At 42.5% G+C, this 16,562-nt stretch overlaps 1 protein-coding gene across 1 annotated transcript in view; it reads right to left on the reverse strand.

The window, feature by feature from the left end:
• Positions 1-286: 286 nt before the first annotated feature.
• BRINP1 (BMP/retinoic acid inducible neural specific 1) overlaps positions 287-16,562 on the reverse strand; it is a 352,354-nt gene continuing 336,078 nt past the window's right edge. The window contains exon 8 of the mRNA XM_069241525.1: positions 287-1,623. Within this exon, the coding sequence (XP_069097626.1) occupies positions 480-1,623 (1,144 nt within the window). The 3' untranslated portion in view covers positions 287-479. The remainder of the gene's footprint in view (positions 1,624-16,562) is intronic.

A 16,562-nucleotide genomic window follows, 5' to 3' on the forward strand; every position in this document is an offset into this window, starting at 1 on the left:
CTCTGTTTGCCTAAGTACCCACAGACAATTTACGTTTTCTTTTCCAAAGCAGCCAGCTTAAAGATTGTTAAGTATCAATCTACACCACTAACTAAAGCCATCTTAGAAATCCAAATTACCACATTGCAATTCTTGAGTGATCATACCAGTGTAGTGCCTTGTAGGATTGATTGGAATTTCAGTAGGCCTGTAGATGGATCCAGACACTCTGCCGGCACTTCACTTCCATGCATTTAACAAAGACCTGCATTGAACCAACGTATCAATCAAAGGAAGGGCACACAGCTGGTGTGAGCATTTTTTATGGTTGAGTAAAGAAACAACAAACATGCCCAACAGTTTTTATACAGCTGCTAGAATTCTTCAGGTTCCCCTCCCCAAAAGGTTTTCATCCCTCTCACTTGTTTATATTTTAATTACATTTTACAAATTGTCATGTACAGGACAAGAAATTGTTGTGGATTGTCTCAGTGCTGGTGTTAACACAGCTTGGCTGTCATCTGGTCAGACTGTTTCAGGATCTCTGTGTTGTACAGGTCAAGGGCATGGTTTACCCGAATGATCTCACTGTTCGTCAGCTTCAGCCGGTGCTTGAGCATACAGGAGAACAAGTCCAACTGAGGTTTCCCTGGAGCTACTGGGGGAGCCAGTCTGTTGATTCGGTCCCGAATATCCAGTAGCAGCAGCATGACCGAGGAGGAGGAATAGAACTGACCACCCTGTGTGTATGACTGATTGACCTGCTGCACAGCACTGCGCAGCAGGTCTGCATTGAAACGCAGACTGTACCCGTACACCTGCACGTCAGAGATCTTGATATAGAACTGGCGCTTGGCAGGATCAGACAAGTCCACTGGGCCCTGACCAGTGGTCTCATTGCGCAGCACGGTAGGTAGGCGGGTCCGGCTACGTAGGTAGATGTGGACAGTCTCAAAGAAGGTTTTCCAACGATTGCCTAGAAGCAGAGTCCAGTTGTAGCACTGGCTGCTCTGCAGGCGCATCTTCTCCCACCGTGGGTAGCCATGTTCTCCAAACGGCATGTTCCATCCCTCCGAGTGACTACCGCTGAAGGGATTAACATAGACAAAGAACATGGGATCCAGGCTGCTGTTCCTGACCTGGCAGATCCGCATGGAGATGCCAATGACCATGTGAATGTAGTCCATTCGATTCTTGTTGCTTTTGAGGGTGAGAGACATACGCTTTCGCAAGCGTGGATCAAAAAAGGTATCAAGACGGATCTCATTGCTGATGAAGGTGGTATGGATGTTGAGTCGTGAGTCCATTTTCTGGAGTAAGTACTTGAGCTCCAAGTCTTGAAAGTCCAGGTCAGTCTCAAAGCTGATAAACTGCTCACTGCGTTCAGAGTCTACATTCTGTGGTTCGCAGCGGCCTCGATACAGCTTGTAGCCCTTGTTGCAGGAACCACATAGGGAGATGTTGGCCAAGCTGCACATAGCACAGCTGTTGTTGCCACCGATGATGCAGGGGATTGGTCGCTGGCAGAGGCTAGTGCTGCTGTGGCATACACAACTCCTCTGGCTCTCCAGGAATGTGCCCCAGAAACCATTTTCATTGCAGTACAGGAGAGACTGTACTCGAGTGAGCCACTGCTGGATGGTCCTACGGAAAAAAAGAAAAGAACACAGATTTAAATCCTATACTACAAGAGTTCTGGTGAGAGCTGTGAAAAGTTAGAAAACAATATTATAAAGCACGGTGGGTAACTGCAATGTATTATTACAATGTTAACAAATGACCAATTAGGGACAAAATAGTACAAGAACAAAAAGCAGAAGTAGCAATGAAGCAAGAACACGTATTTTTAGACAGATGACAACATAAATAGCAAAATAATTTAGAGACGTTCTAGTGTATAAGAAGGAAATAATGGAGCAAAAATGAACAACGATAAGAGTAAAACTGCAAGCAAAATTCGATGTACTCCAGTCCTGTAGCATACAAAGCACTTAGGGCCGTATGTACTAAAGCTTTTTTCCCATAGACACAGAATGGGTAAAATCCTTTGATACATCTGGCCCTTAATTACATATCTAGTTCATTCAAAGATGGAGCAGTGAACAATTATCATTATTATGCAACACTAAGATAATCACATTCAATGTGAAATTAGCTCTTACTAATTGACAGATCACCTGTGCCCAGCCGCACTGGTGCTTCCGTTCCCACATATACATGTGGAGGTGCCACAGGTTTTCTGACAGTAGAGTCTCTGTTGTCTCTGCTGCAGGAAATGCTTGATTTGATGTGCAGTCCACCACTGGGATGCTAGGCCATAGCGATGGTTTCCCAATTCTGTAAAGGGTAGGAATCTGTTCACTAAATTGTCCTGCAATGGGCCAACATGTGTGGTGTGGTAGTCCCAGGCAGGGAAATCATCCAATAGCCCTTACAAAATATATATGTCCATGATGCCCAGGGAGGAATCTTACTGGGCCTCAGAGAAATGTATTTTATTTGTTTTTCAAAAACAAATTCCTGCTTTAGAAGTATGTTTGAAAAACAAAACGCTTTCGATCAGGTGCACCAAACGTGATGCCTGTCAGCATCCTCTTTGGCTTTAAGTGCAACCAACATAGGGGCTGTTGTGCTGAAGGTTAAGAGCTTCCCATCACGCATGCAGAAATGTCTAAACCTAGCTTATGGATCTCTAACTTGGAAGAAGAGAGCACACCTTCTGCTGACCTGTCCAGCCAACAGGTCACCGTTAAACATCTGCAGCCTGAAAATATACCCAGACGAAATGCATCCATTGTTTCTCGACAGTGTAAAGGAAAACTATCCAGGCATAGCCAAGGGAATCTTTTATCTCTAATCCCGGGTACAGGGACCAGATGGCAAATAGTAAACAATCATTGTGATCAGTACAGTAAGGCCCTGATTTATACTTTTTGGTGCAAACCTGCTTTAGCGCAGGTTTGCATCAAAAAGTTTACCGCCGATTAACGCTATGCCTGGCCGCTAGCTGGGCGTCATATTTAAGGAAAGACGCTTGCTAGAGGTAAGACCCGATTAGCGCCAAAATAAATGACGCTAACCGGGTGGGGGAGGCGTAGGGGAAACAGGAGGTTGTGCATCAAAGAATGGAGCTAGTCAGGTTAGAGTCAGAAAAATTACTCTAACCTGACTAGCGTCATTTTTTGACGCACAACCCCCATAGACATGACTCCTGTCTTAATAAAGAAAGGAGTCATGCCCCCCTGCCCAATGGTCATGCCCAGGGGACTTATGTTCTCTGAGCATGGTCATTGGGCACAGCGCCATGTAGGGGGGCCCAAGTTAGCCCCCCGTGGCACTTAAAAAAAAAAAAAGTACCTGGACTTACCTGGGATGGGTCCCCCCATCCTTAGGTGTCCTCCAGCTGTGGGTGGGGGTGTCCCTAGGTGCAGGGAAGGGCACCTGTGGGCTGTTTCCATGGCCTCTGACCATAGAAAATGGCCCACAGCTCCCCTAACGGTTACCCTGACCCAGGCGCTAAATAATGGTGCTAAACAAGCTTAGTGCCATTATTTAAGGCCCTCCTCCTCCCGTATGGGAGGATCAATAAGGTGCAAAGGCCTTAGAGTCATTTTTTGCCCAGGAACGCCTACCCTGCAAGATAGTTTTCCGCAGGCAAAAAATTACGTTAACTCCAATATTTTGAATCTAGACGAGTCTAGCATCAAAATATAAGTATGGAGTTAAGTTTGTGCCAGCTTTGCATTAAAAAATTTTTTACGCAAATCCAGCGCAAACGAAGTATACATTTTCCCCAAAGTGTCAACCTCTTTTAAAAGAAGTGGTCAGCTACTGAAGGCAAAGGGAGCTTGAACATTTCCTCCAAGGAGGTAGAATGTGTCAACCCAGTAAGAGTCAAACTTTGGGTTCAGGGCATAGAGGCTATTAAGTTTCATGGGAAGAGAAAAGAAACTGCTTTGTGAGCAGTCACACACTCATTAGGAAAAGTAAACTCTAAAAACACAACCTTTGCCTTTGAAGAATGCCTTAACACCAGGCTAATCACTAATAAAGTATCCAATCACTTCCCGTGGCAGACTTAATACCTAAGATCAGAGTTGCAAGGACCCCTGGTCAAATATATCACTACAACAAAAGTAATTTTCCTTTCAGTTAAATAGGACAATGGGGACTTAAAAGACCGAAAAGGTAGAACACAGTAAAGAAGGCAGTCGTATCCTCTGCAGAAAGCCACAAACAAGATCGATTTAACCTGCTCTATTGCACCGTGAACATGTGCTTTTCAGTATTATGTTTGGAGACTGTTTTACATTTTTACCACCTAGATGAGTTTTTGGTCATGAATTATTGATCCCTGGTATTCATACACACACAAGATAGTTTTCAGTGTGTAGTTTGCAAAGACTGGGCTGTGTTCATTAAGGTCCCCTGGGAGAATCACTTCTTCCATCAGAATGACATAAGACCTATTTCCCCAATTTAAATACGAGGTCCTAAAGGTCACTGAAGACACATAAGCAAACAAACCAAGCAACTGAGTGCTGGACAACTGAGAGAGGTTAGCTGCAATCCTCGAACAGAGGCCTCTTAATTATTCAAGAGGCCATGAAGTATGGCTAGAGGTGCTTAAGGGAGAAATTCATGAATATTTTACTAAATATGATGAAATGAGAGTGAATTCGAAGTGAAGTGGTAAAGCTATAGAAACAAAGGCATGTTAGAGAAAAGAAAACTGCAATGCAGCGATCAGGGATAGAGGCTTTTAAATGCCAAAGAATGGCAAACATGGTACTGCGACATTATCACTGTATTGTTCTCAAGGTACCACTGCATAGTTGAAAATTAAAGTGTTCATGTCCTTGTTTCTAAGACCGGACTGCTGCATGATGGTGATCACGGGGCAGATTCATGGAAAGTGGCCCTGCACCAAATGCAGCGCCAATTTCCCTGCGCCCCTTAGCGCCCCCTACCGCCACCATGTGTGCGCTGTATTTAAAATACAGCGCACCATGGCGAAGGGTAGGGGGCAATAGCGTCAATATTCATGACGTTATTGATGTACTCTGCAGGAGTAACGCCAAAATATTGGTTCTACTCCTGCAGAGTACATAGGGCCCCATTCTAAAGAATGAAAGGGCTCTTTACAGGCGTTAAAAGTGCCGTATAAAATGGCATAAGGAAATCTCATAGATTTCCTTATGCCATTTTGTCGGCTCCCCTGACAGGAGAATGCCCAATTTGCATACATTCTGCCTGGGGCAGGCATAATGTAGCACAAAGGGTTGCGGGGATTTTGGCCTTGTTGGGCCACATTAACGTAAATAAAAATTACATTAATGCGGCGTAAGGTAGCGCTAGGGCACTATAAATATGTCACATTGCAGCTAACATTAGAAACAACATGTCTGCCACCATGCACAGTTAAAAAACAATGATTAATATAAATGGTAGTTTATAATAGTGTCCTATCTCACCCTATTTCTTAAAGAAATCTTTGTGGGGAGACAGTGGATGATATACTTGTATTTGGGATCATCATTAACTGTGCTTAATTTGAAGAAAAATGAAATGCCCCACGTTTTTCTTATGGGTGCGCTACCAGCATGGTCAAATGCTGGCAATTGGTGATTACAAGGGTTGCCTAGGTTAGATTTCATTTAAAGTTTCTTTCTTTCTTCCATTGTCATACACTTCTTGTCTCTTTATCTCATTGCTGCAGGGTATTTTTCATCTCTGTGTTTCACTTGGGCCTTGTTTACTTATCTGTACTTCTTTGTTCTTTCTCCTTTTTTCTCTCTTGCACTGAATCATAGTCCAATAAAAAAATTGAAAAATAAGTACCAGCACCCAAACACGAATGACACTGCACACAGCTGCAAATTCCAGAAAACTAAAGCACTGTCTATCACAGCATTAGACATGCACACATGGTAGGCTGGCCAGTGTTATTGTACACCGTCCCCTGATTCAATACTATGAAGACTGCATTGTACATAAGGGCCTGTGAGGGACAACAGGCCTAGGGTTTTGTTATATTTGTATGTGCAGCAGGGAACAGGGCACACAAGGGATTAATTAGAAACTGCAGACAAGATCCACACCCAACTTGGTGTGAGACAGAAAAATGTGAATTACAGTTTTACATTCAGAGGGATTTTCTCGTCTACCTTGCAAGGGTCCACCAGTCATACATAAAGACCTATAACAGGCTGGCATAGATCACAGTGCTTTTAAGTAGAGCTGAGTTGTATAAGACGAGGCAATACCCTCTTAACCCTTTTGACCAGGGTAATGAACAAAGGTAAATGTTATGTGGTCAAAAAGGGGGAAGTATTCCTAGACTTCCACAGTAATTTATTGATTAGGTAATTATGTATGTCCAATCTATGTTGCTTCAATTGTGTTTTATTGTTTTCATTCTTTTCAAACAAGATTTTCAGCAGTATGTATTATACATTTTTTGCAACAAGAAAGAACTTTACTTTTGGTGGTAGGTGCTCCTGATAGTAAAAACGCAGTGAAGGTGAATATTGTGCGAAGAAGTGATGGTGATATATACAATATGTACAGAAGGTGGTTTAAGAACAATATGGACTTCTAACGGCTCCGTCAATCCAGGAAGCCCTGAAGTCACATAAAATTCCTTTAGAATTTTAATCCACATTCAGAATCATGTCAACGTTTTCGACCCCATTTGTAGACATAAATCCATAGAGGGTCATCATCAGGACTGGGGATATTCTGTTAGGATGCACCTGTGGATTCCAGTGAAGGATCAGGGTCTTCTAATCAGATACGCCTTCAAATCTATGGTTCGCTGTAAATCGTCGTATAATTGCTGAGGCCTGGTCAGCATGTGCGATTTTGATCAATATTAATATTAAATCAGCCGAGCCAAAAATGGGGGCTAAAGGCTCACGGTATTTGTCTTTGACATCTTTTAGCTCGGTGGGTGTATACTCGTGTGGCCAGGATCGAGTAGTTGGCAGAAATTGCTTCCCCCTTTTTGACCCCATAACATTTACCTTAAGTAGAGCTGAGGCAGTTCAACCAAGGCATTGAAGCTCTGCTGTACAGGAGCCATGGTTTATGCACCTGCTTGGCAAAGTGGTAGTTTGCTAAGGGAAAACAGTAGAACATAATGGCCCTGTGGTACTGAGAGATTTCTCCCAGCATGTGTGCATCAATACTCTTGTTTCCTGGTTGGGTTCACCAGTCTTTCCTATTTACAACCGAACAGGAAACATATGTTAGAGGGACATCCCTAAATGTGACAGATGTTCTGACATACATTGAATGGTGGCCCTTAGTTTATCAGTCAAAGATTTCAGCCAGTGGAACAAATAGAGACTTTGCTGTTGTGTTCCCCTGATACGAGAGAGCGGGGGAACAATGATTTTGGAGAAAGAGGAACTGCTACTTTTCGATGTCATCCATCCACCTTATTAATTACAAGACTGGTGGACAGCCTCGTGGCCCACCATGCAAAATGATTGCCCCTCCTTCTCTAACACAGAACCACCGACCATACTTAGAGATCCCCACCAGGCAGTCAAATATCTCTGTGTCTTCAGCAAATCTACCACCACGATGGCTCTTCTGAAAGCTGTAAATGTTTACAGAGCTGCCACCATGCTTAATGCACCCACTGGCAGCTCCTGAACAGGAAATAACCACTTTGGGACAACTACCCTAAATATGGCTGGCAAGCTGACAAACATTATTCTTTGGTGGATGGGCTGCCAGTCATAGGTTTACACCCAAGGCATCAGCTGATGCCTCACTGTCAAAATCCAGAACTTCGCCCCAACTCTCAATCGCAAGGGGTGATTGCACATTTGGTAGCTGAGACATTAGCTGATTTTTGGAAGTTGCCTAAAATCCCAAAAACGATTTTAAATTTTTAGAAAGTTTTTCTAAAAGCTAAAGAGCTGACAACATAACAATTATGTACTCACATCATAGAACCCAGATTGGTTAGACAGAAGCGCTTACAGTAACCATTTTTAAACTATGTTTGAGTGACTTCCAGTTGAAAGCAGAAATAAATCAGTTTGGGCACCAGATTGTAAAGGTATCATGGTAAGATATCTAACAGCCACACAAATAAAAATTCTATGCATTGCATTTATTTTTATGTATCAATAATACGTGATACATACAAGGATAATGTATATATTCCTGTATTTCCTGGTAACATTGATGATTAAAGATCAAACCAAAGAGCTTTGAAAAATCCTTTGAACAATGTTGTTTTGTGTTACATTTAACACAAACATTTTTTTTTCTAGGTTTGAGATTAAATGTTAGTGGTTTAAATGTCACAGGATCTCCCTGGCCTTTTGCATACACTCTGTCAACAAGTGTGCCTTAAGAACTGAGATTCCTGCCTCTGACATGCGGACATGGACTTGGTGCAACTTTGAGATCTCACGTCAGCCTTATTCACCTGAATGTTTCCATGCCCTTTGTACTTACAGAGGCTTCCATCCGCTTGTGCTAGGATGCAATAGCAACAAACGTCATCACTTCTTCAACCTTGGATTGAGACTATCTAACAACAACCACTTCTCTACATGATGAACCTTAGCGGGGACTTCAGAATATTAAACACTGAAGTCATTGTCCATAGTGATGAAAATAAAATTGCCTAATGCTGCCTTTTAGGCTAAAATTGCACACAGAGTATGGCAATGTACTCACTGTTTCTGCTGGTACATACTTCCCACATGTTTCCTATTTGGATGGGGTGTTATATTTTAAAATTCGTTCTAACTATATACTTATTGTATTCTTTGTGTCCCTTATTTTTACTGTATTTTATTGAGATTATACACTTTCAAATCAAATGCATCTCAATGGATGTTCATGTTTATTCATATTTTTAGTAACTCAGAAAGTTGGTTATCAATTTAAGAATAGAAGACCCTTACAAACTCGATAAATACATCTTGGTTAAGTCTCAAATAAGTCTCCGGATATAGGGCCAGATGTAGCAAACACTTTGCGAGTCGCAAACGGTGAAAGTCGCCGTTTGCGAGTCGCAAATGCGTGTTTGCTATGTAGAAATGCATTTTGCGAGTCGGAACCGACACGCAAAATGCATTTCCGAGTTGCAAATAGGAAGGGGTGTTCCCTTCCTATTTGCGAGTCGCAGTGGTATGCAATTCCATTTGCAATGGAGTCGCAGTTACCATCCACTTGAAGTGGATGGTAACCCACTCGCAAACGGGAAGGGGTCCCCATGGGACCCCTTCCCCTTTGTGACTGGACCCAAAAATATTTTTTCAGACCAGGCAGTGGTCCAAGGGACCACTGCCTGCCCTGAAAAAATCCGAAACAAAAGGTTTCGTTTTTTTTTTCTAAGTGCAGCTCGTTTTCCTTTAAGGAAAACGGGCTACACTTGGAAACAAAAAACTGCTTTATTTAAAAGCAGTCATGGACATGGGTCTGCTGTTCCCAGCAGGCCTCCATCCCCGTGAGTGCCCAGAGTCGCTATGGGGGCGCAAATTGCGACCCACCTCATGAATATTAATGAGGTGGGTCTTTGCGACCCCATAGCGACTCGCAGAAGGTGTCTGAGACACCTTTCTGCATACCAAATTGCGACTTGCAATTTGCGAGTCGCAGGGACTCGCAAATTGCAAGTCGCAATTTGGTATATTGCTACATCTGGCCCATAGTGTTTAGCCCCTGGTAACAATGGCACAAGCAGCAGGCACCTGCCAAGAAAAAATTCAAGCAGTACAACAATTATGAATTTAAGTACACAGCACGATTACATTTCGAAACCAATTTAAAATCATAAAGAAATAAAATACAGAAACAAAAAGACATCACAATTATTAAAATTGGAGATGGATCAGAGATTGATTTTTCTAATCTGTTAAGGCAAAAAGTTCCTTGACTGTTGAAGCAGCATTGAAAACAACTGTAATTATTTGGCCTCACTGATGCATGATTTTATGCTGACCAGCGAAATATGGAAGCTGTTTATACCAAGCAAGTTGACCCAGTCCTAGATTTTACCCTAGGGATTCAGACCTTATTTAGCTTCTGGTGGGTTGACCACGGCCCCACCAGGGGAACGGTGATCATGATCCTTGACATCCTGGACGAGAGCAGCTAGTGGTATTTTGAGATCCCTACCTTTGCTGCTCTAACGGGAGTCAGTGCAATGGCACCCTTTCACAGCAGGCCTGTTTCATGGTAAATGTAGCTGAACCATCACAGTGGAAACAGCTTTTTGGCATTCAATCACTGCGAGGGCACACTTTTTCATATATCGGGGCCTTGCTTTGCATATTAGGTATCTCCTATTGTGGTCTTAAAAGGTACATATTAGTATGTGACTTATTAATATATAAAAATAGGTGTTCTTACATGGCTGAGGTACTTTTCCTTACTTATGCCTCTGTCGTGCCTTTAAACTGCAGGTCTCCTGGAGCGGAGTGATGCTCCAGAGAGCCATATGTGGATTGTGCACGCACACACTGCTGCCCACATGTAACATTTAGGGCCTGATTTAAGGAAAGTGCAGCGCCACTTTCCTTGCGCCCCTAAGCGCCCCCGTAATGCCACCATGTGTGCGCCGTATCTAAGGTACAGCAAACCATGGCGGTCGTTAGGGAAACTAGCGTCAACAATTTTTATGCTAATTCGGAGCTTCGCAGGATTAGCGTAATTTTTTTTACGCTAATCCTGCAAAGCCCTTTGAGGCCCATTGTAAACAATGGTGTGCCTCCTTTTAACACCTGCTCTGAGCAGACGTTAAAAGTGCTGAAAAAAATGATGCAAAGAAATCTCTAAGATTTCTGTGCACCATTTTTTCGTCCCCCTTACCGGGGGAACTCCCCCTTTGCATACATTATGCCTGGTGCAGGCATAATGTAGCGCAAAGGGTTACAAAGTGGCACAATGCATGCATAGTGCCACTTTGTAAATTTGGTGTAGCGATGTTGGCCTCTTTGGGCCACATTAGCATTAAAAAAAGGATGTTAATATGGCACAAAGAGGCCATGGGGCTCTTAAATCTGACCCTTAGGTTCACGTCAAGGGCGCCGTGCCAAGATTCACTTTTCTGCAATAACTATATTAAACAGTATTTGGTACGAAATGTAAAAGCACTTCTTAAAATCATTGATTACTTCGAAGTACAAAACATGTGAATTAAGGTTGAAGCAGAAATGTGTATTAGCATAGGCATTTGCCTTACACAATAGCCAAGCTACATGGGTGCACATTAATGTGCAAACTATTTTTTTCATTTGACTGCAAGGTGCTCCCTGTTTATTACTCCGGTTTTGAGACAGGGCTGGGAAGAGGAAACAGCAGAACGGTAGTCAAAAGTTTCGAGGTGGTTAGTAGTAACGCTTGAGGAACCATGAGGAAGGTAATAATTGTACAGTAGTCTGGTTAATTCACTATGGCATCAGGGGGACACACTGGAAACTGCTGCCCTACACCTGGACAACTAACCCCATGTCTGGGGCTGCAGGGGGGCTCAGTGGATTTGCACAACGGGGGCTGCTAATGTAAGAGTAACGTCTGTAAATGAACGTGAACGCATCACCCTGTATATGTATGATCCGTACAATTCTATGTTACGTAGTCAACTCTGCAGCACCTTAGGTAAACATTACTTTCCTTCTACACTGACCTCACAAAACATCCAAGGTTTTGTGGATTAACTTTACCTGACTGCCAGACAAAATGTTTGATTCAGTGGCTCAAGAAAAAGTGAAAGCCTCGTAAGGCGCAAGGGTTTATCTTTTAAACAAGTGGCTTACCAAATAGCTATGGAGTAATGAGCAAAGCAGCATATGTACTCATAGCATGATGACTAAAGCTGTGTCCCATGAGAAGGCCATTAATGTCAGTAAGAAGATTTATATTAAAGGTAAGTGAATTACCTAAAGCTACCTCAAATAAACTGTGTTGCGGGGGAGATCTTTTTTTGTGCAGGAAGGAACAACTTCCTGCACAAAAACAATCTTCAACGGCAATTTGTCTTTCCATGTGTGCTGCAGAATGCAGCACATATAGAAAGAGCAAAAACAAGGGTAAATGAAAGCATTTCTCCTCGTTGCGCCATACAAACACACCCCTGGGGTGGCGTTAGATTTTGGCACTTCCATAGATTCATGATTTCTTGTAAATCTGGGGCAGCGTCAAAATCCAATGGTTGTTGCTTTGGACGCCCACAGCAATACCCATTGCACGCCCCTTCCACGCTAAGTGCTGCATTTGAAGGCACCATATTTACATTGACTATGCTCACTGTGAATAATACAATTTTCCTTCTGCATAATGTGCAGATGTTCCACAAATGATCTCTTCTTCAGTGGCATGAACTGATGGGCCAATGTGTTCTTTTTAAAAAAAAATATATATATTTCTTTTGCCAGGATGGCAACTCCACAGGCACTGCTACTGCCTGCAGCCTGCACAGGCACTGCAGGCATCACCCATCTTTAAATGGAAGTTAAAACAACTTCAAGATGGCCGTCGGTGCAAGTTCACATAGTTAATCACCTTTATAATGCTTTCTTTAGAAACCATTCGAAGAGGGCCAGCATGCACGCACAAGCATGAGTGGCCGCCTATGAATGTTTTTGGCGATGTATAACAAAAACCATTGGTATATATATACCTGTGTGAACACATTCATGTGGTGTAATGATGGCCATCTTTGAATCAGCTTTGGTATGCATTCCTAAAACCAATCAAAGGAAACACGCAATAGCAAGGGCAGTAGCCTAGCTGTCCCAGCCAGACCAATTTGCTTTGCTTCTTGTACCTTAGAGTAAGCCTCCCCTAAGTCATCTAAGTCACCAAGGGCATATTTAAGAGCCCCTAGCTCCACCTTAGCACTGACATAGCGTAATATTTTTTTATGCTAAGGCGGCGCTAAAGTGGCTTGTTCCCCACTGCATGTTTACAAAATGGCACAATGCATGCAATGCACTCTCTGAAGTCAAATCTTTGCCATTTTCAAACTGTGGACTACTGTAAAACAATAACATTAGTGTACACTTCTGAATTCTGATTATATCTAGTTCCTAGGTGTACGAGACGGCCATCTTTGGACAGAACTGCTTTACTATATCTCACATTGTCTCGCTTTATTAGCTATTACCTGAGCACTGCATATTTACACATTCTTGCACATGTAGCTCTTTGTGCAGATAGCCACATTGATTGCCTTCATTTTTATCTAATACTGAACTGAATATTATTCCATTACATGAGCTCAATACTTTTTCTTTCGGTTTTATGTCCAGTACGTTTGTTCAATTGACACAGCGTTAGGTAATTCATCTACCTGCGATATAAATGTACTTACGTCTATTAATGGGATTCCCGCACATTATATAGCTTTACCCGTCTCCCCTCAACTAGAAACACTATTTTGCACATTGCTCCCAAAGGACCCATTGCTCTTCATTCGCCACATAGTGCACTGCTGCAGACACAGAAAGGCTGCGGGGATGGAGCAATTGCTCAAACACTGAAATCAGGGGTAAAGGTCAAGGCATCCAAGAAGATACATGCCTCTAAAAGCGCACTCCAGAATATTTTATTGCCATTTGTCATTCCAGAAATAAGGGAAGACTAAACCAAACAAATGAACAAACATAATCAAAGCAGTTTCAAAGAGTGCTAGCTGCAATTCTGCCTATAAGTAAATACTGAGTACTCAACACAGTCCAATACACTCCAACACAGTCAAATATTAAATCAGCCCTCGGCTCCTAGTTTAGTCTCTCCCTCTTCCTTGCAAACCTGAATCTCTATATCTAGATATATATTTTCTATGTTTCCTAACTTACCTTTTGTTTGTTTTGTTCTTGCCTAAATCTCATTCTTTTTTTTCTCCCATCTATATCTTGGATACTTCTATCGCGTCTGCATTCTCCCTGATCAATTCTTACATCTTCTATCTTTCCTCAGTGTCCCACATTGGTTACATGCTTGTCTCGATTTCTTCCTGATTACTTGCCTACTTCCAAGTACTTCATGCTAAACATTTCCCCGTTTCTACTGAGTTATATTATTTTGACAAAATTAATGCCTTTTGTTTCTTGATGTTTTGCAACTTCCAGACCCTTGCCTGCTCCCTGCCAATTCCCTTCTCCTCTCCTTTCTATAATATGTATATATTATGTAGAGCGGGTTCTTGACCCACTACATCAAGCGAATTGTAAATGTTTGCGGCAATGGCGTGGTCAGAGTTTTCTGACAGATGGTGGGGAGAGACATGGGAAAATAGCCAAAAGAGATGAAGGGAAGAGGTCACAAAGAGAAGCCTAGCATGGAGTGAGCCATGGGAAGGAGGAGAACAGCTGGTGGGCAGGAGGAGACTACAGTAGGACAAAGACCAGATTATAAATAGCTCTTCCAGTTGTAGCTGGAATGGTGATGAAAACAGAAAGGTATTGAGGGATAGAAGAATTGGACAGGAGAATGACTTGTGACTAAGGCATTTACATAATGAAGAGGAACATGTAAACAGGAGTGAAAAGGAGAAGTTTTACAGGTGTTGGCTAGAGAAAGCTCATAGAAATAAACTGGAGAAGGAAAGTGGGGAGTGGCGAAGAGGGACGTAGGAGACTGAGGCCCATATTCATACTTTTTGCCACAAAACTAAGGAAATGCAGTTCTGCAGCAAAAAGTATAGCGCCGGCTTGCGCCGTTCCAAAGCGCCAGCTAGCGTCAGAAAAAATGACGTTAGCCAAGTGGGGATGGCAGCATGGGTGAAGGAGGTTTTGCCTCAAACATTGACACTAGGCTGGTTAAAGGCAAAAATAATGCTGTTAACCAGCCTAGCGTCATTTCCTGATGCAAAACCATCCATACCACATGACTCCTGTCTGATAAAAGACAGGAGTCATGCCCATCACCCCAATGGCCAGCACAGGGGACAAGGGTCCCTTGGGCATGGCCATTGCACCCAGTGCCATGCCGGGGGGCCCATGTCTGGGCCCCCAATGGCACTTATAATATATTTCTTTAAATACTTACCTATACTTACCCTACTTACCTGGGATAGGGTCCCCATCCTCTGGTGCACCTCTGGTGTGGGTGGGGGTTTTCCTGGGGCTTGAGGAGGGCACATGTGGGCCCATTCTATGGTGTTTAACCATGGAAATGGGTCCACAGGTCCCCTAACATCTGGTCTGACCCAGGCATTAAATAATGGTACAAAGCAAGCTTTGCACCATTATTTAGCCCCTCCTCCTACCCGTGCATCATTTTAGCACAGGGGATAAATATGGGGCTATGGGTTTAGCACCATTTTTTTAGATGGGAACGCCTACCTTGCACCTCATTGATGCAATGTCTGTGCACGCATCCAAAAAATGGTGCTAACTCCAATATTTTGATGATAGACATGTCTAGCGTCAAAATAATAATATGGAGTTAAGTTTGCACAGAATTTGTGTAAAAATAATGATGCAAATTCTGCACAAATATAGTATAAATATGCCCCAGAGTATGAAGAGGGATAAGTAGCAATGAAGAGAGATAGGCAATAAAGATGGTCAAACTATGAGGTAGAGAGGCACAAAGAGGACAGGTGATTTAAAGTGTTGTGTGGTGGGGTAAAAAGACGAAGAATAAGGGTAGATAAGAGAGTGAGTTCTGATGGAGAAGAACAGGAGATGGATTGAATTGCCGACCAGGACAGCTAACAGATGGAAATAAGGAACTACAGGAAGAGAGCAAAAGTAAGTTCACAGGAGACGGATGTCATGGGAGACAATCAGGGAATACACTGCAGTTGTGCGAATGGGTATCATAGCATGACATATGACTGAGAAACAGGACTAAAAGAAAGGGAGAGTAGGGAGAGAATTAAGATGCACAGGTATTTTTCTTAAACGAAGAGTGACATTTTTTGTCAGGGACAATATTCGCAGGGAAAGGAAATGGAAAACCAATTGAGATGAAGAGTTTCTAATAGGATTTTCAAGCCATACCATCTTTTAGTGGCGAATAAGATGTCTAGAATCTATATAGAGATATATATGCTTCTAATGTCTTACTGGGCCAGTGTTCATCTTCGAGTCAACCCTTACTCTAAAGCAAAAGCTAAGTCAATCTCTGCCTTTTATGAGGCCTAATCTAAATGAGAGCAAACATTAATAATGTTAATACATCCTGTTCGAGTTACTCCTTAATGAGGGTTGAACAACATATTTCTCTATACTTCCCCTAACACATAATACACATTAGTGTGAGCTCAAACACCCAGTGTAATGATCCACAACATCTCTTAAATACCTTGATATCCAGATCTACTCAGAACGTGAACCTATACAGAGAGAGAACTATGGTGGAACCTTCAACATGTTTACAGGCATTTAGAACATTGGTTAAAATTCTCTCTAAGTATGGTTGGCAGAATTATTCTTCTCATGCCAAAATTTTGATCTTTTTGACCTCCTCCTGCACACTATGGGGCATGTTCAAGAGCCCCTATCGCCATTCTAATGCCACATTAGTGTCATTTTTTTGCTCTAATGTGGCGTTAGAAGGCCAAAAAGGCAGCGCCATATTTACAAAGTGGCGCAATGCAT

The sequence above is a fragment of the Pleurodeles waltl genome, chromosome 6 (assembly GCF_031143425.1).
Source record: "Pleurodeles waltl isolate 20211129_DDA chromosome 6, aPleWal1.hap1.20221129, whole genome shotgun sequence".
Taxonomy (NCBI): Eukaryota; Metazoa; Chordata; class Amphibia; order Caudata; family Salamandridae; genus Pleurodeles; species Pleurodeles waltl.